The sequence below is a fragment of the Ascaphus truei genome, chromosome 8 (genome assembly GCF_040206685.1).
Source record: "Ascaphus truei isolate aAscTru1 chromosome 8, aAscTru1.hap1, whole genome shotgun sequence".
NCBI lineage: Eukaryota > Metazoa > Chordata > Amphibia > Anura > Ascaphidae > Ascaphus > Ascaphus truei.
Window position 1 is genome coordinate 22,883,626 of NC_134490.1, and position 27,017 is coordinate 22,910,642.

Genomic DNA, 27,017 nt, shown 5'->3' on the forward strand with positions numbered 1-27,017 from the left:
GGTGTGATCTGGTTTAATTTTGGCTGTGGCACCAATCAATTAATGATACAAATAACTCTTAGGTTCCTTTACTTTGTAATGTATGTGCTCTGAAATCCCTTCCTAACCAGTCTACTTTGTACAGAAAAACTTTAGCTTATTCTTTGTCAAAGACGAAACGGAGATTATCCTGAAACAAAAATTCTCCAGACTTTTTTTTATAGAAATATTAATGAAAAAACATTTGCATCTTCTTAAATTGCGAGTGGACACTCACAATGTTGCAATGCTTTTGCATTCTGCCCGCAGCTGGCGACAAAAGACCTTAACTAGCACTTAAAAGCATATTGTATTTTCTAAGATACTTAATATTGTGGGGGGCGGGGTTCCCATTATGCAAAACATACATAAAAACGTCAACCACATCATTTTAATCTAGTCGACCCTTCACTACCATTAGGTCAATCCAGTCCAATGTGCGGCTACTTTCATGTTTACATGCAGTCTGTTACATTTCATTTAAAGCACAGTATGGAGACATCAAGCAATATTGGCCAACATGTAAAAGGAAGATTCCATCACGTATGGGAGGACAATAAGGGGGGGGGGAGGGTGGGGGGAAGTCTCATCCTCTGATCTGAATTAGGCTAAGGCCCCGCTCCCTCTGTCAGCGTGCCCGCACTGCAGACAGGCGGGGCGCTGACAGACACAGACCGCGATATGCGGTCTGTAGGGAGCCGGATAGGGAGGGGGGCGGGAGTGGGAAGGAGGGGGGCGGGCTCTGACCGTAGGAGAAAACAAAAGCTCTAACCAGCTTTCCTATGAGACGTGTTGGTGAGTCGTATGGAGTTTAATTGGGACATTTCCCCAATAAAGGAAGGAAGATTTGGGGCAGCGTATGTACTTACTTTCTGGCTGCTTCTCGTTGGGCGTTATGGACCTTACAAAATCCTGGGGTGTCATGAACACTTCGGATTCCCCGGTCTCATGGATCACTTTCAAAGTAGCAAAATATCGGAAGATTTTGTCTGGAGTGGAATAAGCTCGGATTCTATTCTCATATTCCATCACCTGGAAAAAAAATGAAAAATACAAAACTAGATTCAAACAATCCCATTTCTGAAGAATTCCAGCTACAAAAGTGCAATTCCTCCACTGCCAAAAAAAATGATGTATACTATAGATCAGGGGAGCGCAAACTTTTGCTGGTGCGCCCCCATCTTTCTTGCTCCGGCTCACACGCCCCCCCCCCCCCCCCGCCGCCTACCATACATCCGCGTCAAATGGCGCGTGTGATGTCACGTCACATGGCGACGTGTCACGGCCGGCTGAATCTCGGCACGTGAACTGTTGCTGGGGCCTCACACGATCCCCGTCAAATAATTTAAATGCTTTGGGGAAGAGCGCAGGGCCTCTGCAACCGCCCACGCCCTTCCAGAAAAATCTCCCGCACCCCCTGGGGTGGGGGTGGGGGGGCACGCGCCTTAGTTCGCACACCCCTGCTATAGCAAGCAGAGGTTTTATGTGGTGCCAATGGTGAGGAACAGAGCGTGAAGTAGTCTTGTTTGTGAAATGTGGAAGTGCTATCCATTCTTTCCGCAGGTTCAAATCCCTAAATAGTCTGGTTCAAACAACAACAACAAAAAACACATTCGGATTCATTTAATATACAATATATTTGCAATTCTCTGCATCTCTTGACTAATATTCAGTAGAAAAAATGTATACTATCTTTCTGTAAGTGTGCAGAGGCTCTTGCATTTTATATCAAGTTCTCTTTATAATGCTGTTATGTGACAAAATTCTAACAAAAATCATAATAAAGAAACAACAGGTTAAAAAGAAAAACGGATAATGCTGCAGTGCAGCAATCTGAGCATTCAGAGTATGTTAGTTTATGGAGGTCGTTTGACAGGCCCCACTTCTACAAAGGCAAAGAAGTTGGCACATATGGGGAAAAGACACACTATCTTTAAGTGCTGAGCGGCAGCCATGCCTGGGAAAGGTGCTTACTACAGATGTCGTTATGTTAAAGGGAAGCAACATAGGTAAACAGGATAGTCAACAGCTCACATTTCTCACAAACTTATTCCACACAATGGAACAGGCAAGCCGGACCTGGAACCCCACGTTGCAAAACTGTTAGATGCAACCCTCTGTACCTTAACTTATATAGGAGGCCATCCAGATGCTCAAAGTGGTCTGCTTAATAATAAAAACCAAGCTTAATTTACAAAGATGTTTGGATACTTTAGAATGTATGTACTGTAACTATGTATCATATCATCCCATCAGAACCTTTAAATATATTAATGGTAGTTAGTTTTAATGAAGATTTACATGTATTCCCTTTCTGAAACTAAATATATGCTGGCATTTATAAATGGTACTCCACTTCAAATTTTTTCTTTCTTTGTTGCTTTATAATATATGTATTGATAATTCTGCTGCCCTATTCTCTGTCCATTATCTCTGTCCTAGTTGCTGTTTAGCAATTAATTATCACTGTCAGTACAATACCATTATTGTCATATATTCCTTATAGTTCAGCTTTTATCAGTCAGTTTACCTTATTTGCCTCAGTGTATCCTGCCACTCTGTGTAATTCTGTTTTTATTTCCCCTACCCTTCGTTCACGTTTGTCCCCCACTTTCTATTTATAGGATACCCATGCAGATCTCCCCCGTGACTTCACACACGATAGCATCAGCCTTGCCATCTCTGCACTGTTCCTGGCATGCTGCGCCAAGGGCCGTTTGCTGCATGATTGGTGCTACTGACAGGGGATCCTATGAGTATCCTCTCACCATTAGATGTGCCGTGCTGCTTATTCCGACTTCAACGAGACCGCGCACGCGCACCGGGGAGTGCTGTAAATTCCCCATCTATGCAGGACGGCGTCGCGGCCACCAGGAACCAGTCACCATGGCTGCCAGGGACGCTATTTCCCTACACGTGAACTGATGCAGCTGTGTTTACCTTTGCAGTTCTCTGCTACTCATGCAGCTGAGGCTATGACGGCTGTAGCGCGACAGATGACTTTGTGGGATTGATCATAGGTTATCTTTGCACAACCAATCAGAGTAGCTGATGGTCACTTAGATGTGGGTTTAAGGGGGTATATAAGGTTTCCACGGCCAGTAGTCTCCAGCACTGCCCTGAGGAAGGTCCCTGCGAGGACCGAAACGTTGGTCTTGTTTGTGCTGCTGTTTATCTGATTACAGGTCTTTTTTCATTTACCACTGAGTGCTGTCTTTTGTTTACTCTTGCTGGAGTTGACTACCTTTTTCTATTTATCCTTATGGGACATGCATCGCAATTATTGCTTTGTCATTGGAGTGCCAGCTGTCTCCATATTCTGTATTGATAATTACAAAAATAATATTTGTGGTAACTACATTTGTGTGGTCTGATAGATGTTTAAAAAATAAATAAATAAATAAAGTGGTCTTTGCGGGCATCCCTGATGAAACAGGTACACTCTCTCAAACACACACGATTGGAGCCCACATATTTTACAAGACTACTTCATTGGTCTGAGCTGCGGACATGTGACTTTTCAGATGCCAATCACAGGAGGATCTGGAACAGGTTGATTGTTGCCCATGAATGTATTAAATGTCATCACCCCATGTTGGTGCTCTTCTTGCGTTTTGGTCCTTTTTAGATACCCCCAATGTACATTATACTGCACCTTATGTTCATTCCAAAGTTCGTCCTTAAGTTTTGTTTTGTAGAACATACTTAAAATCTAGAGAGCCCACAGAACCGTGATTGAGAAGCCACAAATTAAAATCTAACATCTTATGTTTTCAAAGTAAAATTAAACGATCCTCTTACCAATACAATGGTTTCATAAAAAACAGTGATCCATGTTCCTTTATTAACAGTGTGCATACGACAATGCACAAATCATTTTTAGCAGGATATTGGCTACAATTTATTAGGTACAGCACAGGCAGATTGAAATTCAGCAAGAGATTAAAAAAGCGTTATAGGATATATATTCCAAACAAATACACCACAGTGCTTCCCTTACGGGTGCTAAAATCAGTAGACAGGCCACAATAAGGCAGTTGAGACAAGTAAGAAATAGACGTCAAAGATTTCTTGCAAAGTCTCATCATCTAACCAAGCTGAACAATAATGATGACAAGAACAGTAGGAGACAGAATGACTGGAAGCAGCCAAAATATCCAACTTCAATGCAGTATAAAAGCTTTTGCTGCATATTAACACGATATTCTTTTTAAGTTTTTCACAAAACAAAGAACCCTACAGAGACAGATTGCAATCCCACATTAGCAATCTATTGCCAAACTATACACTATTGCAGTTCATTGGACGTACGCTCAAATCATTGATTGGGCATACGGTAGCCAAGAAAGTAATATACCAAAATCAACAGTCATTCAAAGTCACTCTGAAAAAGTTTAATAAGACATGGAGCCCATTAAATGAACACAGAGTTTGTTATCCTAAAGGTTTAATAATTAAAGTCATTAAGGATTAACCTGCAATATCGCAGTATACAGAAATAAAAATGGCTCTGGTGCGTTTCCATTTTTGCATTTCAGCATGCAGTGTAATATGTATTGGGGTATGTACAGTATGTAATATACACACACAGTAAGTGCATTTTAACTCACTTATGACACCAGAGCAGACCAAAGGGCTGGGTGACAAGAACATAAATTAACACACGAAAGCCTTGATGAAGGAAAGCAGTATAGAATACAAAATACCAGAAAGACCAGTTTCATCTTGTTAGCCATTAAGAGGAGTGGTTAATCTATATTGAGTGGTCAGTCTGTATACAGGGTATAACATGTAATGTTGGCCAGTGACTTGGAGAGAGAGTGAACATGTAGCAGTGTTTATCCTGCTTGTATCTCAGTGCTTGAAATAAAGAAATAATGTCTACAATGCTACAAATCTACATTGGTCATTTAAATCGCTGAGCCTTTACTTATACTGCATTGGACAATATCTACTATACCCCTCGTGGATTAGTGAATGAGTCAGCATTCAAAAGGAGCAACTTATTAATAAGCAAATATGCATGCCTGACAACCCTTTCCTCTCCCTCTTCCCAACTTAGTTTTGTATCCTCTTCCTCTTAAAAAAAAAAAAAAAAAAAAGAAAGCTCCATTCTAAAAACACTACTCAGTCATACTCCTCACCTTCCATTTTGATTACTATAATTTAAGCAGCTCTGCACAAACGTTGTCTGCGAGGCAAGATCTATGCATGGAGAAAACTTTGCACATTGTGTTGAACATGATCAAGCCGATGACTGTACCTTCCGATCCCTGAAGCCAGTGCGGGGTTTCTTCTTCTTTCCTTCCGGTTGCTGGTCCTCCTCACTCGACTCCACAGCCTTTTCCTCTATATTCTGCCGATCCTCCGGCTCTTTCTCCTTCTCATTGGGCTCTCCTCTGAAGTTGTGTTTTACTGAAGACTGAGCTTCTGCATGGGCTCTGGAAGAGAAGAAGAGACAAAAGTTAGGCCTATTTGTTACAAAGCGGAGATAACACAAGACTCCTTCCATCCCGGAAGCCGTCTTATGGAATAGCCGTGCTGTCGATCAAAATTACTAGGTTTTTTTTTTACTAAAGAATGGCATTTTAATGGGAAAGTGATTACTTTTATCAGTGAGACTCCACTGAAGTGTATGAGATGATTTATCAGATGTAAAGTGACTATTATAGAGCGTTGATCAATACACTTTTGAACTGAAAGTAATATATCGTCGATATAGGAGGGGGAAGTGGGAGTTGGTTCATTGTCCTTTTTCCAAGTTGTCTACCAGCAAGCCAATCAGTAAGGATGTTATCAGCCGCCCTTTACCACTCGCGGACACCTTCCTGACGACAGATATGCTTCCCAATCCGAGGTGGTAATAGCTCCCAAACTGCTGCTTTATGTCCGGATCACCTTACACAGAGCACTAGATCCTTCAATGAAATCACCCTCTTAGAAAGTACACAACTCACTTATAAGTGAATGAATAGTTTCGGAGATAGACCTACTATATTATTCTCCCATCATATTCTCAACGCTCTAACTTATTACCTAGAACAGTTTTTCCTTAAAAGGCCATCTATATTCAGCATGTTTATTCTTTCTACAATAACCCTGTTGTGGTGTGTGTGTGTGTGTGTATACATAATTCAGGGAAATAAATATAAAAATCAGAAGTGTGTCACATATAAAAGTAATTACATGGAGAAATACCTCAACACTACTCCGGAGATTGGTTTATTAGGCTTAAAAATTTGCTAATATTTCCATATTTCCTGGGTTCTACCAGAACTGTTTTAATTATATGTAGATATAAACATCCAAAATACTTGACCTATTAAGTGATTTCTTGTTTCATATTTAATTAGGAGGGGAGTTGTAATTGCATACACATTTGCTTTAAATGTTCCATCTGCAGCTGTTACTTAAACATACATTTTCTTCACTACACACCCTTTTAGTAGTACAGTACTACATACATTGTGCATTAACTCTTTCAGTGTCAGAGGGCTTGCACAGATGTCCAAACTGTACTATTCAAGGTCACATCATGACATCGGAGAAGAAAGGAATTATCATTCGATGAAGAAAACCACCATGGGAGTCATGGTCTTGTGCAAATGTATAAAGAACATCTCAATTACTAGAGAAGATCAAATAATGGCCGAAATGAAGCTTTCTGCTCAGTGTCACCAAATATATGAAAATAAAACGCAATTTGAGATTTTTGGCGGGATCATGAAAGAAAACAGGGCTGTGACAGTATCATTTCCTGGTAATAATTAATTGAACACTGACACCCACAATGCACATTTAAAGTTCCTGCTGGTCCTTGTGGTTCTTTTTATTCGTGTGTTTGCGTCCTTAACGGTGCTAGATTTTTTCTCTCGATTGCCAATCACGCAGGTGTGAGCACTGACTGACTGACGTATATGCAACACATCTATTTCCTTACCAAATAAATATTCATTATGTAAAACAGTTTCCAATTATACAGATACACACCCATATATATGTCTAAGAACATATATGCATGATGTGTATGTATTATCTACACACATACGTTTTTACACTCGCGCATCTCCCGTTCTTTAATTGCACACGGACCCCCCTCCTCCACTCTCCCCAAAAAAAACGTCAATGTCAAGGAAATTGCCAGAGTAAGGTCAATAAGAAACTATAACATAATTATGCAACTATTAAAACAGATTATTCTACAGGTGAGGAGCGAGTACTATAATCAGCTTTTAATCATTTTGAATTTCGATTAAACAAGCCTTTTGATAAAGGTTCTTACATTATGATTTGTTTTTTTCTGATAATAAACACACGGTGTAACAGTATTAAACTCCACGGTGACGCGAGAGAGAGAAAAAAAAAAGAAAAGTTCTATTCTGCTGAGATCTTAATATTCTGAATAGGAATGTATTTATTTCCTTCTCAGATGTCAAGTGAGTGCTCATGCAGCAGGCATGTAACATTTCAAATGAAATGGAAAATGCTTCTGAAACACTTTAGATAAGGGACACAGTGATCTGGAACCTAGAACACAGAAGTATTGCCTTTTAAAAACAGCCATCACCTTCAAGATTCCATTTAAATAAGGATTTATCATGGGCATCCTGTTACTTAGTCAGAACACTTATCTTTTTGAAAACTTCTTACCTGAACCCACGGGGGCACGGCGCTCATCTGTGGTTCCCCCAAAGTCCGGGAACTCCTCCTGGTTCCGGAGATTTGTGGTTCTTTTGTGCTGGTGTGGACCCGAAAATACTACAAACATGGCCACAAATAGAAAGCTACAATATCATCTGCTGATGGTGTCACAGGTTTACTATTGGCTACCGGGCCAAATCCTGACCCCAGCTTTGATATTGCTCTCCAAGGAATGTTGGTTTGACCCATACAGTGAACAGACAGAACAATTTTGTACCTGGGAGTCCACAAACATTGGGCGACCACTGATGTGCTCCACGAGAACCCCTCCCTGGCTCAAGTTAAAAGGTAAAAAAAAAAAAATAAGAAATAACCAGGGAATGCTCCTTTAATATTTTGTTTAGACGTTTGTTTTGCTTCTGCGGCTTATAAGACAAAGCCTGCCAACTATTTCCATCCATCAATGGTTCAGGGTTTGGCATCACAGGAATAGAAAAAGGCAAAGAGACACAATACAAAGTTCAAGCATGTGTGACAAGGGGGGTCTCAAAAGTTACTCAAGAAATCTACTTTCGAGTGAGGCAGGTAGCAGTCCCAAGTCAGGCTAACCTGAGACAAAACCCTTTTGGAATTGCAATAATGTGACAAAGGCAGATGGTCTAAGCAGCCTTTCTAATTTAGGCTTTGGGTAGATTTGTAAGGAATAAAATACACACAGTTTAAAAATCCGGCAGAAGGGACAACTTGGTATGGGGAAAAACATATTTTCAAAATAAAATAAACGTGCACCTATGACCCTGGGTTTCCCCCAACTGCCTTTTCATTTTACTGGAATACTACAGAAGCATGGCCAAATCTGAGAAATGGGCATCACCTTTGCCATGGGCCACTAAACATCCGGTCTTTCCAACGCCAACCCACTTGCATTTCCTTCAGAGGAAGGAAAGAGCAAACATGGTCAATTCTAAATAATTATTCAGATTCGATCAGATGATAGAATCCCCAGGTGCATTGGCAACGTGGTTACTAATTCTTCCAGGAACGTGTTTATTTAGCGTGCCATTATAAATCTGTTCCCCAGAGGGAGCCCTTTTGTACACACAATAAAAGGTGCATGAGAACCAGGTCAGGAAGTGGAGCAGCCTGGTTTACCCACTTGTTTCACACACCGTTACAATTTGTTGTTTGTTTGCAGATAACCTTCACAATGCCTTTATCACCCAAAATCTGACACCTACAAGTATTTTTAAAATATTTTTTAAAAGTTATGTAAACATGATGAGGTTTGATTTCCTCTGGCTGCTGCCTTTTGTCTGATGTCTCTGTTCAGCAAGTTCTTGTACAGCCAGAGCCCCCTCCGCTTATCTCCACTGGCTCTCTGATAAGGACAGACCAGGATAAAGAACACACACTTGATTGACAACTCGCTCCCGCATTCAGTCCCACTAAGAAATGCAATTTGTTATACATTTCCGGAGGGGAAAAAAAAAGTCAAATACTTACTTTCAGCAGGATTAGTTTAAATACTGTAAGCCAATTTTATTCTTAAATGCGTTTGTTTTGTGTGTTATTTAAAAAAAAAAAGTTTGTTTACTGGCTACATGAGATTACATCTTCAAAGGGACAGTCGCACCTAGCACCAAAGTGACAGTGGCATGTTTAATAGGTTATATCTATATGATTTACTGGTTTGAATAGAAAAAAAAACGTCAAAATATTAAAATATTTTAGGTCTCCATATTAAGCAAATGCTTTGGAGTATTTTTACGATCTTCACCTAATCTCTTTTGTGATAAGCCTGTTTGTAAACTGCAGTACATGCAGGCAAAATTGTTCACCTGTGTTGCCTGGTTTAGACAGTTATGGCACCATATTTAGTGTATAAAGATAATGGGAAAGCGCAGTAATTACCAGATAGCATTCAAATTAAATAGACACAAATGAATGTTTTCCTCATCTTCCGATCCCATTAATTATTTCTTACCAGCTACCTATGATAGACTGTAAGAATAATGATCAGAATTACTTTACAAACAAAGAACACAAGAAAACAAATTCACCCGGAGACAGGGACGTAGTTATAGCCCGGTCAACCCAGGGGCCCGCTTTCCCCCCCTGTCGGTGGCCCATTGCTCTCTTCAGACTGTCAGGGGGAGATGGTATGTGGCGGTGGGCCACCAGCGTTAAACTGAAGATAAGCCAGCAAAGGAATCAGCAGCAACAGACACCGGATGATGAATGACTTCAGGGTCAGACCACTAGAGCTTGCTCCTCCCCTGCTGTCCTGCTCTGCAACAGCTGCTGATTCCTCTGCCGGCATATCCTCTGGATAACACCTGGTCACAGGTAGGAATGGGGGGAGGGAGGGGGAGAGGTGGTGACGGTGGTGGAGAGAGCTGAGGAGGAGGGAGAGATAATTATGATGGGGAGGGGGAGAGATGATGAGGGACTGTGTCTGCAAAAATGTCTCTGTAAAGCGCTACGTAAAACTAGCAGCGCTATACAAGAACTATTATTATTTCTCAGAGAGGTACTGGCCAGTATACAATATGGCATAAAACAAGTATCATATGATTTAAACAGACTGAATCTAACAAACAGAGCTGCTAAACTTCTGCTTGAAAGAATGAGGTATTAGCAATCAGTCAAATTCTGACTGATTAGAACAGAACTTCAGCTCCTACCCGTTAATGATGAAGGGTTCCTGTTCTAGCAACGGGAAATAGGAAATATTGCATAATAATAATAATAATAATGTTTTCTCTAGCGCTGCTAGTTTTACGTAGCGCTTTACAGTGACATTTTGCAGACACAGTCCCTGCCCTGTGGAGCTTACAATCTATGTTTGTAGAGGGAGATAAAGCGACTTGCCCAAGGCCACACGGAGCCGACACCGGGAATTGAACCAGGCTCCCCTGCTTCAAACTCAGTGCCAGCGTCAGTGACTTTACTCACTGAGCCACTCCTTCTCCATATAGCTCCTTCTTATAAAAACTGCCACATACAGTATTATCAGAGTCTCTATGCCTCCAACATTGGGAGTGATTAAGTTAAATGAAAAGCATCTGTCCCTTTCATATCACAGGATTTCCTAATGGCGATAATGATAGTGCTTTCAGCAATAAGTAAACATTATGATTTCAAAGCAAGATTATTTTTTTTCCTGAAGGGCACTTCGGTTTCTTCCCAATACTGCAGTGCAATTACAGTAAAAATTGGGAGATTGCAATTACATGTGCATAGAGGCATGAAAGGTCAAGTGACTTACAGGAAGACTGGCAGCAATACACGATACCCAAACCACTGACAGCCCGTGCACATCTCCTCAATGCAACCAGAGATAGCACCACTATTCTACGTGTTTACCGACCTCCAAGACCTCGGCCAGTTCCAGCGAGTCCTGAGGTGAAGTTGAGCAGCCTCATTCAATGTGACTACCACTAAAGGCACACATGACTTGTATATGTGACAAGGGTTAATATACACAGCTATCTAGCTCAGGGGGGCGCAAACTTTTTTCCCTGTGCCCCCCGTGTCGGCATCATGACATCACATGACCTTGTTGCCATGGCGACGCGTGTGGAGCCAAGGTAAGTAAAGGTTTACAGAGGCCCTGCAGCTCCCTTGGAACTTAATTTAAGTGTCTTCGGGAAGCCTCTGTAAATTGCGCACTTCCCCGCAGGCAGTCTCGCGCCACCCCCTGGGGGTCGCGCCCCCCAGTTTGCGCTCCGCTGATCTAGATGACCCACTTTTCAGCCGCACTGGTTCCCGCAAATGAGTTTTATAACACTGTAACGCAGCCACCACCATGGATACAGAAAATATAAAAAAAAAAAAAACATCGCTAGGGTCCGTGGTACCAGTTTACTAACCAAAATATGCAATTAACAAACAAAAATCTACTGTAGCAAAATGTGTCCAAAATTTTTAATCACTCTTCAAAACTTGTCCCAGTGTCCGTGAGACAGCAGGACATGTGTGATGATGGGTGGTGGCTTTGGGGTAGTGTTATCCTGTTAGTGCGGGCTATTGCTGCACGGTTTCCCTCCCCTCATACTTCCATTTTCTACCTGCTTTTTAGTCTCATGCCCGTGCAGTGCTAATATATTCATTGCCTCTAACTCCCGACATATTTTTCATACGGATTATTACAAATACTGGATTTATTTACAGTTATTACGTTTATCATACATCTAGAGCATCAGCTTGGGGTTACAGTTTAACTCCATCTTTCTACTCATCAAAACTTGCAGAGTTCAACTAAAGCCCAAAGACAATACTTATTCAATTTAAAATGTAATATAAAAAAAGTAGTCAAGTGTTTAGGTTACAGAAAATATGCTGCAAGAAACAAAGTACAAGATATGCAGTTTCAAAAAAATAAAAAAAAAGGATTAAGCAGATTATCTAACTACATTTCAGCATAACGTGATCAGATTAGTTCACTAAAACTTGAAGTTAGAAAGATGGAAATCCACGTGTGTAATAGGCAACAACACACGCTGTTGAATTACCAATTCATATTCCCAAATGCAGGGTTTATACCCTAAACTTCCCATGCATTCAAAACAGCATACACCCAAAAGGTGGATTTATCCTTAACCCTGCCTCATCAGTCTCCAGTGACAACATTATGGCTGAAGGAGAAGAAAAAAAAAAACTGTTTTCCTTTTGAATCAAAAAGGTGCCCGAATATAGAAACACGCTCATAACTTTATTTCTATACTACGTAGAAGAATGCCATCTTCCCTGTTGTGTTTGTATAATTTATATACACATGTAGACACCACTTTTATATGTGAAAACATACACCAACCTGTCCTTTTTATATCAATTTAAACCCCCGAATGTCCTTGTAAACTGTATTGTATGCCAGATTTCTAATATTTTGTGAATGTATAAGAAAACGTAAGATGAACTTTCTCACATCTCTCTGCTACTGACGGGGAAATTTAATAATGTGACGTCCCCTTTGAGGCGGACCCCTGGGACCTCTGGCAGGTCTGGGTACTGTCACCAGACTTCCATAATACATACAGAATTTTAGTGGGCCATCACTGATAACCCCAGGATAAGATCTGGTACTGTCATCCTCCTCTACACATTTCCTTGTTTTATGGGTCAATAAATTCATTATGCCCCTTTCATTTACATAGAATATAAATAGGGCTCTTAAAAATGTCAGTGAACCCTTGGTGTCCCAGATTATTAAAATACTGAATATCTTCATGGTATTATTACGACAGTGACCTACAAAAACACCATCATTTTAAAAAGGATTTTAATGTTGTATCCAGGAGATACTCAAGCTACAAACTTTCTGAATGTCATGCTATCACTTGGGTTGTTCAAAGTACCACCTACAAGCAAGGTCACATATTAAATTATATCTTTGCAAAAGGTACTTACTTGGAATAAAACTTCGCCACAACTGCAGGCGGGTCTGACCACTCCATCATTCAAGAGTCTCTGTCTCAACTAAACCAACGAGAATAACTCTGAGAACGGGCAGACAATGTAAATTGCTTAGCCCTAGACATCATCCTCAATGACAACCAGCAATGATGTATCCTCACTACCTGAAAACAACTTGGTTAGGAATGTGATAAACACAATCTTTCCCCTAAAACCAAGGAACAGAAACTTTCATTAGCGCCCAAAATCCATAGCCCGGAAACTTGAATGCACCTTTCCGAAAACTGAAAGCTGCGAAAACTTTACGAAATACAAGACCCATCTGAGTTTTACAAGAAGAAAATTATGCTTGCCAAGAGAGAGTCTACCTGACAAAGATACAAGCTCAAGACAACTCCATTTAATGTTTTAAGATCACAGTCGCTATAACAAATTCCAGCTGTCTCAGGAATGAAAGACAACCAACCAAGAAGATCTGAACAGTTCAACCAGCATTTTTACTCAAAGATCCAGAATATCAGGGAGGGTTTTGAAGTCCTCGCTACAATCTATAAAGCCAAACATGGCCTACCACCAATGTACATCTCTAAACGGATCAACCAACCAATTGGACTACTCCGTTCAACCAATAACACTCTGCTCAGTGTTCCTCAAATGAAAATACGCCAAGATTGGAAACAAAAAAGAGCACTCAGCAGAAGGGTCAAGACTCTGGGGTAACCTCCTTATTGACATCAGGAGTAACCCACCTACACAGCTTTAACCAAAATCCGTTAAGACCCATTACTTCTATGAAGCATTTGGCTACTGGCCTTAATTGCTCACCATATTTTTACAGTCAAAACCATTTGGCGTGTTATTAAAATAAAAATCTGGATCGATTTACATCAAGAATAAATGAAGATGACATCATTAAAAGGCCAACCTTCGTCTGCCTGGGCTGACACTTTGCTGTTTACAAAAAATACTTACACAAAAAAAAACAAAAAGGGAAGGGGAGAGAGAGACAGTTGAAGAAGTTCAAATCTTCTTCAATGAAAAAAATGATGTCATGGTTTCTTCTGTGAACCTTGAATATATTTAGGATTTCCCAGTAAAATGCCATTTATAGCCTTGAGAAATTTCAAATTACATTTGCAAGTGGCTATCATGTCTTCTCCCAGAATGCACTGTACATGGTAAGGTTCTTTTCTCCTCCTTTAGACTCTTTATATAAAATAATGAAATTTCTGGGGACATCAGAATAAATATAAACTTTAATCGATTTGAAAGCAAGCTCAATATATTTATAGGCACCCATTGATCTATTAAAGTAGACCCATCCATACTCACACAATAGACCGCTGTAATATAACCGTGTTGATTTTACACCGTTAAACATGAATTATAAGGCATCTTCTTTGACATATCGCTCCTATGATATAGTGCTCCATGTACTCATTTACAGTGGCCTTGTAAAGCAATTTAATATTCAGTTTGAATTAAACGTGAAATACAGATACCAAGCCCATATAAATGGATCACATGTAATTTATGTTAGAGCATAGTATATCAATGCACAGACCATGGTGACCTAACGCTGCCCTGTGTCCACTGAATATCTTATGGACCCATATTTCTTAGCAATTCATACAACGTAGTTTTAGAAAAAGCTATAAAATTCTCAAACTACAGTTACTCTTAACCCTTGAGTGCCGGAAGACCGGCAGCACCTGAGTGTCACGGAACAGTCTTGCTTGGTGTAGCGATCACTAAGTCAGGGGCAGGCCCCCCAGGACGTAAACAGGAGTTCACCACTCCATTGGAGGGGGCCCAAAGTGCCGGCCCGCATGATGTTCAGGGTCCATCACAGGGCACTCAAATGATTAAAGCTGGCTGTGTATCTAGACAACGGTTACAGTTTTAAATGTTCGGTTCCTATTTTGAAAGTGAACTTTACAATACCCTTTAAAAGCAGATTTGCTACGTTATTTGTAATTTTCTTGTGGTTTCTGATTTTATCTTACTTATTATTTAAAAGGCCGAAAGCCTGCAGTAGTGTCCCCACTAGGCACCGGTTTTCCACTTTCACATCAAAAAGGGCCTCATCAGTGAAGTGGTTTTATCCTGAATTACTCAGATATGGTTCTTTGAAGTCTAACAATGTGGCTCGTAGTAATGGGGTTTAGCAGACATTTCAATTCAGGCTTTGGGATTCTTTTTTTTCCCTCAAAAATAAAATATAAAGTTTAAAATAAAATATAGAGAGGATAAAAAATAAAAATAAATAACAGTCAGTGAGCAGGGTCAAAACTAGAGGTGAAAGTATACATCATTTTGCATTGTATGGTGCGTGTGTATATACATATATCATTTTTTCCCCCCAAAAAACATGCAGTGGAACTTCACCTTTAAAAGCCAATGTAAACGAATTGCAGTAATGTTACATTGATTAAATGTTTTGTTTTTTTGTTTAAATGGCAAGCATTTTAAAAGTTTGTCCTGAGAATGTTTATAAATGTTGTTAGCAAGACATTTAAAAAGGTAAATTATCTCTCCACTAAATTTGCTTGATCTTTGCTTATAAAGACACTCAGACAGAGATGGGAGTGAATAAATCTGATGACCTTTTATTGGGAAGCAAACCATATTGAAAACATCCTTCAAATGTCAAACTTTTTCCTGTTAATCACATATTTAATTCTGAAATGCACCAGGGGATGTCTATTTTGAAACAAACATTGTCAAAACTTTTTCCCAGTGACTTACAATGGCAGGATTTGTGACAACCATGCCTCATGTGGTTGGCCCTGTGAATGGAGTTTGGCCACCTGGACCTGAGAGCACATCACCCACCGTGGCCCACCCCTCCAAAACTGGCAATCACCCACCCCCCTCCACTGATCTCAAAGGCTGACACGTCACTCTGCTCCATCACTTAAAATCCACACCTGCCTCTTTCATGCTCAACAGCCCACACCACTCCCCTCTCACTCTGGGGGTTGAAGTTCTTGCTGCTTGAAATGGACTAAAACAACCATTCACTACGCAAGATGCTCCTTAGGATCCAAATGGTGTAGCAATAGAAATGTAAAATCTTTGCATCTCCTCTTAAGCGTGACGATCCAAGCCCCTTGTGTGTGCAATCTACAATCAAAACGACAAAGAAGAAACAGAGCTCACCAAAGTATAGAGCAAGTTTTATGTAATAAAAATATACAAATCCTAGCTTAGAATTAGGTTCAAAAGCTTATGCTCAAAGCATTAAAAGAGAGTGTCAGACATACACAATGTCTACCCGGGCGGTCTCGTGTCCTTATTGTAAGGACTCGCGAGGTTCGGGTGTCGCACACCCTGCGGGGCAAGTCTGCCACAGCCCGCTATCGGACGTCCCGCCAAGCTCTCTCTCCCTAGTACCACCCACGGTCTCCCCGATTCTGCCCGTCGGGTGGTCCCTGCACGCGGGCGCTACGCCTGGAGAAGCTTGCACCACAGGTCTCGCCTCTGGTCTCCGCTCTCGTGGCGACGTCAGCGGCGCGCATGGACGGCGCGCGAGTGTCACGTACACACTAACAGTCTGGCTGCTCTGGTGCACACCACGTCCCTTACGGACTCCTCCCCATCTATCACACAACCACCTACTTCTTCCCTGCTGGCTTCATATTGGCTCCTGGCACTATATATGCACAGTCAGCCTCTTGGTAGTTGGCTGAGCATAATACTTCAGTGTAAAGTGTTCACTACATCCATGCCTTGTTCTGGGATTTCCTCTAGCTCCTGTCTGACCTTTGGCTTTGTACCCGAACTCCTACTACCTTCGCTCCTCATCACGGCAAATACGACGACGATTCACAACTTTCCAACCCCTAACCACTGAAAGTACCAACGACGATCCGCACCTCTCTAACCCCCGACCACGGCAAGTACCTACAACGATCCGCACCTCTCTAACCCAGACCCGGCTAAACGACTACGACCCTGCACTCCGGACACGCTCACGTGGCTGGATGTCTGTTTTATTCAATCACCACCTAGGCCTCGCGGTATGTTTGTGGTGAGCACTATGTTACACCCACCCAGGCTCCACAGCTCCAACAAGTGAACCACAAATTAACATGTTCACAATCCCTACGCGTTTCACACATCGTGCTTCATCAGGAATAGCATAGATGAAAGTGCAGGCATATATACCCCCCTTCATTATGATTGGAGGAAAACCCTTACATACAAAAATATACATACAGCAGGATCCCGCTTCTCGGCGATCCGCTGATACGGCGGCACCGAGAAGGGGGCCGCCATGTTGGTTTTGAAAATCACGCATGCGCAGAACGGGCGGGTACGCATGCGCAGACCGCAGGTTGCGCGTGCATACCAGAGGTTACAATTGCGCAGAACGGCAAAAATGCCAGTTTGCACATGCGCACAAGTGAAAAACGCCGAATCCGCTTTCCGGCGATTTTCACTATACGGCGGGCCTCTGGAACGGAACCCGCCGTATACCCGGGGCCCTGCTGTATTACACTAACTGATTGTAATATGTTGGAAAGGATTGACCTTTATGTGATGTGTTCAATCCTTTCCACAATTATTGTAATATGTACAGTATGTTTGTATACAAGGATTTTACTCCAATCAATCATAAAATCATAATCATAAGAAGGCGGGGTATATATGCATGCACTTTCGTCTCTGTAATTTTCCCTGACGAAGCACAACGTATGAAACGCATAGATTGTGGAGATGTTCTTTTCCGGTTAACGTGTTGGTTCCAGTTGGAGCTGTGGTGGCTGGGTGGGATAGCGACACCGATCGGGTAGCCATCGTGTATGTCAGCCTCCCGCTTTTCATGCTTGGAGCATAAGCATTTAAACATATTGTACATTTGGATTTGTATCTTATTACATATAACTTGCTATTGTGAGGATTGGTCTTCAGTCTCGCCCTCATGACATGTCCTGTGATAAGACAGGTGACGCACGTCGCGCTGCCAGGTTGGGGGACACCGCACACACAGTGTCCAGGCTCCACCCCGGTGGCATCCCCCGCGACGAGACGCATAATGCACGTTGCACTACCAGGCTGAGGGACAACGCTCGCACCATTCTCAAGCTCCGCCACGGGTGATGCGCATCACATGCAAGCTACGCGTAGGCACCCCACGGCTCTGAGAAGTCTGGCTCTCAATAATTAATGCCACACCTGCTCTTCTTTCCGCCCCTGGCCATCAGTGGATTGAATATGTCTGAGGGGGCGGTTCTCATTCATTACCCTGCAGACTTGTACTAACCGGCTATTGGCTACCTGTTCCTTAAATGCTCAGCCAACCCAGCAGCAAATTGGCCGAGCATAAACTTCTGTTTATGGGACAAAGTGCTTGCCCCAAGCACCCTGCTGCCTTGCTATTGCCTTGTTTAAGCCTTACCTTCCTTGCTCCTGTTTGACTTTGGCTTGTACCTGGACCTCCACCTTCTCTGATCCCTGACTTAGGCTTGCATTTTGACTTCTACCTTCTCTACCCCTGGACCCTGGCTCTAAACTACGACTATCCGATATTTCCAACCCTAGACTACGGCAAGTACCACGACCATTCCTACCCTGACCCGGCTACAAGACCTTCATACTGCACTCCGGACTTTCTTGTTCTGTTGTAGGTTGGTGGTTACCAACATCCCCACCTCAGCCTCACGGTCCGGTCCTGTTTGTGGTGAGCACCAGTTACATCTATATACTACCTTGGTGCATTGTTTTTTCTTTGTCATGTGCTTGCAATGGTCCATGGCAAAACAAAGCCTCTTCAAATATACACATACATCACACCATAGCCCTAGTGGTATGGATTTCTTCAGGCTCCTTCCCTTACTCCATAATAAACATTTCTTCTACATTTTCCTGTTCGTAATCCCAATTCCTTCTCTTTTCACTGCTGTGACAGAGTCACTGACTCAGTTGGCTGGAACAGTGAATTTAGAGATGTTGCAGCCAGTCCAGAGAGCGTTACTCTCATCACAGAGAAAGAGAAGCAGCTGAAAACTGATTAATCAGGGGCTGGGCTCCACAGAAAAACAAGAAAGTGCTTTAAAAAGACACAGGACGCTGCTGTACAGAGAGCCTGCTTTACTCCACAGAGAGAGGGGAAGTGCAAGCTCTCCCAGCCGGGGAGAGTCTAGCTGTATTGGACCCTAGGACTGGAAGAAGCAGGCCTGCGGGGTCCAGCTGTGAACCACACCCAGGATAGAGACAAGGACTGACAGATAAGCAACAACCCTTTATTTGTTCTGTGCAGGGACTTACTTTGTTCCAGATACCAGGGCATGTTTTGGGCTGACAACCAGCTTAGCTGGCGGCCCCATTAGTAAGGGCCACCACAAAGGTCAGTTAGTTTCCCTGACAGGGATAGGATTTTATTTAATTCTTTTTGTGTTTTGCCTTAAAGGGGCAGTAGCCCCAATGCTTTGGTTGCACTTTGGTTTTAGTGGCAAATAAACCACTGAAGTTAAAACTTAACACAGCGTCTAACTGACCCTGCTGCGAGGCTGTCCTGCCACACTGCCTTGTGCTCGTCTCATTGTAAAACCTTATTTTTTAGGATTTAAATACATTTTATCTAATACTCCATGCCGATTGCCTCAATTGCTATGCAAATATTACTCATTGTATGCAAATAGAGCTTCCTGACCTATAAAACTGAACTTCTGGCCTGTTACTGGGATGCTAATTTAGATAAATGCTGAAGTCTTTGCAAATGGTATATTTGCAATGATGCTATACAGTAATTGGAAAATAATTAAACATCAAACACTTTAGTGATATTACATTTCTAAATGTGAGTGAGCTGTAAAATATTATACTATTCTAGCACAATATTGTCGTCGTAGAGATAAAACTCATTAAAGTGTATTTTTGGCAAAAACGGACTTGGAATGTCTTGCTATTTCTATAGAAAAAAAAGGTGCCTATTTAGTCATAGTTCAGTGACCAAAACATTTAAAAAAAACAAAAAAAAAAACGCATTAAAGCAGCAGTCCAAGCTGCCGTTTATTTTATTTATTTTCCCCTTTAATATGTGCATCAATACAATCCACCAAATGATAAGCAATTAGCTAAGTTGCAGATCAATCGGCGAAGAATCGGCTCAGGGGTTCACTCAATAGCTATCAGTGCAGTAGAAGAGGACCAAAGAAGCAAAGTTCTGTGGGGAAGACCATGTGACCAGGCAGTCACTAGATAAAATTGCTGCACTGCTAGAGAGAGGGCAGGACTCAAAAAAGGGGTGTGTCAGAGCCTGTTTCAGAAGAGGAAGGGGATGTGACTTTGTAAATGGTTGCTATAGAAAGAAAATATGCTTGGTACGTTACAGTAAATTAAAATGTCAGAGTGGTTTAAAAAAAAAATGCTACAGGTATTTTGTCATAGTACAGAACTGATTTGGTCTGCAGCTTTAAGTATGATTTTGTAATAACATACAGGACACCTGCATGCTCATATTGAACCCCCAAAATAACCACAACACATATCCAGAAGTTGCGTCTCACTTTTAGGCGGGCACGCGTTTGACGTGTTGAAGACACCTGATCTGCACCTTATTATCAACTGGTTGCTCTGTCAGACGTAGACATGCCCACGGGCACAGCATTGGGGCCTGAATGAGCCCCAACGTCACTCTGCGACCAAAACGCCGCTGGGACACTTCGCTGAGTGACAGGTCTGCCGTATCAGTCCATTCCGACAAGCCTGATGCATGGCGTTTTGCAGTTTTAACAGCAGGTTACCACCTCGCCCGCCTCCCACTCCCCCAAATTAGGAAGGAACTAGGAACAACAACCTGGTGTTCATGTAAGGTAATAAATAACCCTGTGAATTTAATATATCAAGAAATGCTCGTCAATTACACCTAGTAAGGGATTTCTTGGCTTTCTTCTGTGTGCTGCCATGTTCAGTGTTCTGTATGTCTCTGCTGTCCACTGTCACCTCCCGTGATATCATTTTGGACCTTGCCTGTATAAGCACTTACCGAACACATGGTGACATTAAACAAAAGGGAGTATCCCGAGGAAATCAAACGCCCTCACAAGTCCAACTTTAACAAATAATAAAAAAAATTTTTTATAGGTGTCAGATTTGGGCTTCAGTCAGTTGAGATCCCTTAAACTGGTCACTGGAATTACCTCTTTGGTGTTAGGAGGGATTGCCCCTTTAAGATGGTTCAATTTTAATGATGTTCTTTAGCATTGATGTACAGTGATTTGTCACCATTTACAGAGGTTAATAAACACACACCCAGCAAGCTCAAGAAACCCCAAAACCCACCTCATATACATTTTTTCCCCCTAAGATTCTAAGCGCCAGAACAGCAGCGGCAAATCTGAATGTACCAAAAGAAGCTCAAGAGAAATAGCAGCGAGTCTGCTTCAGAAATTTCAGGTCTAAATATTTTCTAAGTCCATCTTTTTTCGGCCAAGTTCGGAAAATTGAACGTAGCGGTTGCGGCTAGGATTGCAAGCCAAATTTAGTTCCAGGATGTTTGGAGCTAACCCCCAGTGAAGGGATTTCAGCATCTCCGCAGGTAAGAAAGCGGTAGCGTCGGGAACTTCATGCCGATTTGAGTTCCAGGACATTTTGGGCTAAGTTCCGGTCAACTAAAGACTTTGGTTTGTGCGTTCATTTCAACTAGGAAAGTCTAGTTTTGTAGCCCAGACCCCCAGTAAGTGTGTTTTCTCATGTATTTTGTGTGTATGCCTTTTCATGCGAATAAATTTACAATTTATTTCACTTATCCTGTTTTGCTCAGTGAATGATCCTGGCAAAAAAGGCCCACTTTCAAAGTTAGCAGGTCTTTTTCATGTTCCTTTGTTTGGACAGGCCCAATGTGATCATTCTCCCTCCAAATAGAGGTACATGAGAATTGTATCAGGTAGTGTTAGGACCTGCTCAGAGGTCATGCCTTGATGTGGCTTGCAGGCTTAACGCTTTGGCCAAAGGGTTTAACTAAATGACCCCTTTTCAAGAGAATATATAAGTATTTCACTGTGTATTTTTGTAACCACCTACAGAGAGCTGAAAGTTATTTGAAAAGGTCATTGATATTTATGGTACCAAGAACTTCCTGCCCCATAAGCATCACCAAAGTGTCAACATGGACACTTCCTGTGCTACCTATAAATGTGCAAAACGTTGGTATACTTTAAAAACAATAAAAATAAAATTTTTAGACGAAGTGTATTTACAATGTTTGGGGTGGCGCCTGTCTGAAACAAGATTATAAACTTGCATTTTATTTGTCACATTAATTTCATTTACTGCCCTGATTTCAAACCATATCTCCCTTATATAGTTTCTATGTGCTGCACGCGGCTGCACAAAAGTCATAATCCAAGTATCTCCCAGTATTAACTTTACAATTATTTATCTTCTTACTGGAGTAGAAAATTGGAACTTTCTGCAGTTAATAATTGGGTCACCAACAAGTGGCAATCGAACGCAACAGTGCTTGGAACTCATGTCTTCACCTGGCACATTCCAGAGACATCAGTGTTAAAGAGTAGCCATCACCAAATAAAGCATATGGAGCAGCTCAGATTGCTGCTAGAAAAAGCACCTACCTCTTCCATAGCAAGCCAGCGCTTGCAGACACTGCGGTTGCTCCCACAAAAGCTGCCAGCATAAGCCTCCGTCTGCTCCTGGCAGGATTAGCAACTCCATGGTATCGACGGGAAACGGCTGCCAGTCCTGCCACAGCTGGTAAGAAGCGGAGTCGAAACATCCTACAAAGAATAAAAAAGAGGCGATAAAGCCCTGTCTCCCAATGGCTTCTATTGCCAAGCAACAGTTCTAGGAAATTACTGTCAATGAACATTCTCAGAACTTAAGGAAGCCTCATGCTACTCATTCCAAGAGGAGTGATATACCATATATTAAAACAGCAGTACGGGATAACTTTAAAATAAAATAAAAAAATTTTTATCTTTATTACTGGTTTTAAGCAGATGGCAGCAGAACCCCTTTAATTTCATGTCCGGGACCCCCTGCTTGCAGAAGTACTTACATCCGTAAGGGGGTGCCGGTATCCCAGCGGAGTTTAAAAGGTCCAGGTCACGCAGGCCAATAGGAAGCCGCATTAGATGACGTCACGGCTTCATATTGGCCATGTGACATGGGACAAACACCACAATTAAGGATCACAGTTTCTCTCCTTGCAGGGATACCGGCAACATTAAGGAGGCAAGTATCTCGGGAAGCAGGGGGTCCCTGGAGCTGAAAATAAAACATTATTTTAAAATACTTATGTCAAGCACTTATATTTAACCCATTACATGCACACGGTTCTGCTATTACTTCACCATGGTCCCAGGAGCCACTTCCCTTTAAAAAGAAAGAAATCCTGTTATGGGAATATAGACCTTCCAAATAATATTTACATTTCAATGTTCTCCGGGTACAATTAATGGCTGCCAGTAAGAGAATTGCTTCTAGAAGACAAGTGTTCTGATTTATTTGGAAAGCTCTCTCTGCGTTTATGCTGCAGCTCATCTATCTGGCTTTCCTCTGCCAACATAAGCTTGGTTCTTATTAATAGAGCTAGAGCTCTCCCTTTACTTGTCAATGTCATTGTCATCCTCCCGGAATCTCCTTTTTAGTCTCAACCTGTAATTCAATACGTTGGCAGATTTATTCGTTGGCAGCTGTTGCTTGGTCGAGATTTCTGCAATGCAGTAAAAGCCAGATCTCAACCTAACCCGCTGGAGCTTCGTTTAGCTGATGTCCTGTTTCACTACATGCATCTAGATCAAACAAAAAACAGACCTACAATGGCACAACCCTGGTTCAAATATCTATTTATTGAAGGCATAGAATATCTGGCAACTAAAATTTTGAGGTCAGCAATCTTTTCTTTTTTAAACTTTCATTTTATTGAAAACATCATAAATATTATATTAAACCTTAGATGTGGTTAGAATGGCCATATTTATTTGGCCACTGTAAAAGTTTGGATTTGGCTCTAAATTCTGCTCAATGATTCAGGCCCTTTATAATAAACCCAAGTCCGCACTCTTAATAAATGGGAATAAAACCTCCTATTTGCATTTTAACATGGGGAACAAGACAAGATGAAAACAGATCTATTTGTCCCAAATGCCCCCCGTAATTGGACCACTGCAAGTTTTTCCAAACTGCAGCTCTCCAATACGCTTTCCCTGTTTACTAAAAATTCATATTATTAAACCCTGTAACAGCACAGAATTTAAAACGCTTATCACTGCATAGAACACATTGGTTATCTTCAGGTTTAAACATCTTTACCAGCAAGGTGCAGAGATCTCAATGCAACTGCAAGATAAAATGGAACAACGAATTCCTTTCAGATACAGCATGCTTTAGCACAGGGGTGCGCGAGATTCTCGGGGGGGGGGGGGGGTGTGACACGGCACCTGCAGAGGCCCCGCGCTCTTCCCCAAAGCATTTAAATGAAATGCCGGGGAACACACGTGGCCTCTAACTCACCTGATCTCCGTCTGCATCTGGCGTTGCAGCGTGTGGGATCACCTGATGTCACGTTGCCATGGCAACGCACGTCCCTTAACCTTGTGACGTCAGAAAATGCCGGCAATCGGGTAAAGGGGTGGGGGGGGGGGAGAGCGGGCGCAAGCTGGGGGGAGAGCATTCAGGGGGCTTAGAAGAAAAAAAAGAAAAAAAAGTGTGCGCACCCCTGCTTTAGAAAACCTTCAAAAACTATTTTCCTAAGAGACCCATCCACTTTGGAATATATTATATATAGTGAGGAGCCTAGGATTCAGAGGGAGCTATCCTACCGCTATACAAAAAGACATAACACCTACACTTGAAGCCTGGCACTCAGACTTAGGCTGCGCTTACAGTGCTGGCGACGGCGACCGATGACAGCAACCGTCTCCAACAGCGAAAGTTGTAATTTTACATTTAGCGGCGTCGCTGGCGACAAGGACAGTGACGTCGCTAAAAAGGGGCGGGCCGCGCAATTTGATTGCTTTAGGGACAGTCACATGTGGCGACTGTCATAATATATATGACATGCAAATGAATATACAGTAATATTTAGAGTTGCTTTATGCTTTACTGTGGAGGGTTTTTGTCACTGTTTACTAAAAATTCATATTATTAAACCCTGTAACAGCACAGAATTTAAAACGCTTATCACTGCATAGAACACATTGGTTATCTTCAGGTTTAAACATCTTTACCAGCAAGGTGCAGAGATCTCAATGCAACTGCAAGATAAAATGGAACAACGAATTCCTTTCAGATACAGCATGCTTTAGCACAGGGGTGCGCGAGATTCTCGGGGGGGGGGGGGGGGGGGGTGACACGGCACCTGCAGAGGCCCCGCGCTCTTCCCCAAAGCATTTAAATGAAATGCCGGGGAACACACGTGGCCTCTAACTCACCTGATCTCCGTCTGCATCTGGCGTTGCAGCGTGTGGGATCACCTGATGTCACGTTGCCATGGCAACGCACGTCCCTTAACCTTGTGACGTCAGAAAATGCCGGCAATCGGGTAAAGGGGTGGGGGGGGGGGAGAGCGGGCGCAAGCTGGGGGGAGAGCATTCAGGGGGCTTAGAAGAAAAAAAAGAAAAAAAAGTGTGCGCACCCCTGCTTTAGAAAACCTTCAAAAACTATTTTCCTAAGAGACCCATCCACTTTGGAATATATTATATATAGTGAGGAGCCTAGGATTCAGAGGGAGCTATCCTACCGCTATACAAAAAGACATAACACCTACACTTGAAGCCTGGCACTCAGACTTAGGCTGCGCTTACAGTGCTGGCGACGGCGACCGATGACAGCAACCGTCTCCAACAGCGAAAGTTGTAATTTTACATTTAGCGGCGTCGCTGGCGACAAGGACAGTGACGTCGCTAAAAAGGGGCGGGCCGCGCAATTTGATTGCTTTAGGGACAGTCACATGTGGCGACTGTCATAATATATATGACATGCAAATGAATATACAGTAATATTTAGAGTTGCTTTATGCTTTACTGTGGAGGGTTTTTGTCACTTTTTTTACCCACCATAACCTTAATAAGTGTGGTGATTACCAACTCTTAATCTCATTTGAGCAAATGCCAGCAACCAACCTCACACTGATGATACCCATCAAGGTTGAAACATGTCTGTGAGTGAGTTTACTGGCTTTGCATCTCCCAAGCCCCTTCTTAAAAGCTGCGTCTAAAGCAGCATGCATTGGCTAAGGGTTGTTCATGTAATGTGAGCTTGAGATAAAAGGTGGCACTGTGTGCTCATTTGCATGTCATTTCCCAGAATCCCTTGCTGCAGTGGAAGTGCTGTGTGATAATGGTGAAAGACAGGGTTGCAGACCTGTCTAAGACATGCAAATGAATATACAGTAATATTTACAGTTGAGATATATATATATATATATATATATATATATATATATATATATCTCATCTAATTTACCCGGCTTCCAAATTTTTAGATGTTCCGTCGCGCTTACTATAAGCGCTTGCGACGGAGTCAATTAATTTGTTAAAAAAGTTTGAACCTAAATCAGATGGGGGAGGTCTGTCCTACCATCTGTTCCCATCTTCTCCTCATCCGAATCTCTAGGATAAATCTCCTGCATGGCCTGCGCTTCAGTCCTACTCCTCGTATCCTACCCTAGTCCCCTCCGAACTATTTTCCATCTTCTTCGAGTCAGCGGAGAACGCACTTTGGGAACTATCACAGCAGGATTGTAGTACTGTCCACTCCTGGAATATCTGTTTGTGCTAGCCACATAATCCAGACTTTCAGAAATTTAGCGCATGTCTTTAACCAAACTTGTTAATTTTTCCATCTGGCATACGAACCAAATTCTATTTCTGATTGATGGAATAGTCGGGATTTCTGTCTGCTTCTATAATGCTGCGATCTCACGCCTCATCGCTGTTGCGAAATTCGCCGCTAATTTACGCTGTATTCTGGTA

The 27,017-nt window shown here is 42.1% G+C and overlaps 1 protein-coding gene across 3 annotated transcripts in view; it reads right to left on the reverse strand.

Moving 5' to 3' along the window:
• The window catches only part of MICU1 (mitochondrial calcium uptake 1), a 170,132-nt gene that overhangs the window by 130,772 nt on the left and 12,343 nt on the right, over positions 1 to 27,017 (reverse strand). For all 3 annotated transcript variants that reach the window (XM_075610785.1, XM_075610784.1, XM_075610783.1), the window contains exons 2-4: positions 22,656 to 22,817; positions 5,282 to 5,459; positions 888 to 1,050 (exon numbers count right to left, since the gene is read on the reverse strand). In XM_075610785.1, coding sequence (XP_075466900.1) covers positions 888 to 1,050; positions 5,282 to 5,459; positions 22,656 to 22,816 — 502 coding nt within the window. In that variant the 5' untranslated portion in view covers position 22,817. The remainder of the gene's footprint in view (positions 1 to 887; positions 1,051 to 5,281; positions 5,460 to 22,655; positions 22,818 to 27,017) is intronic.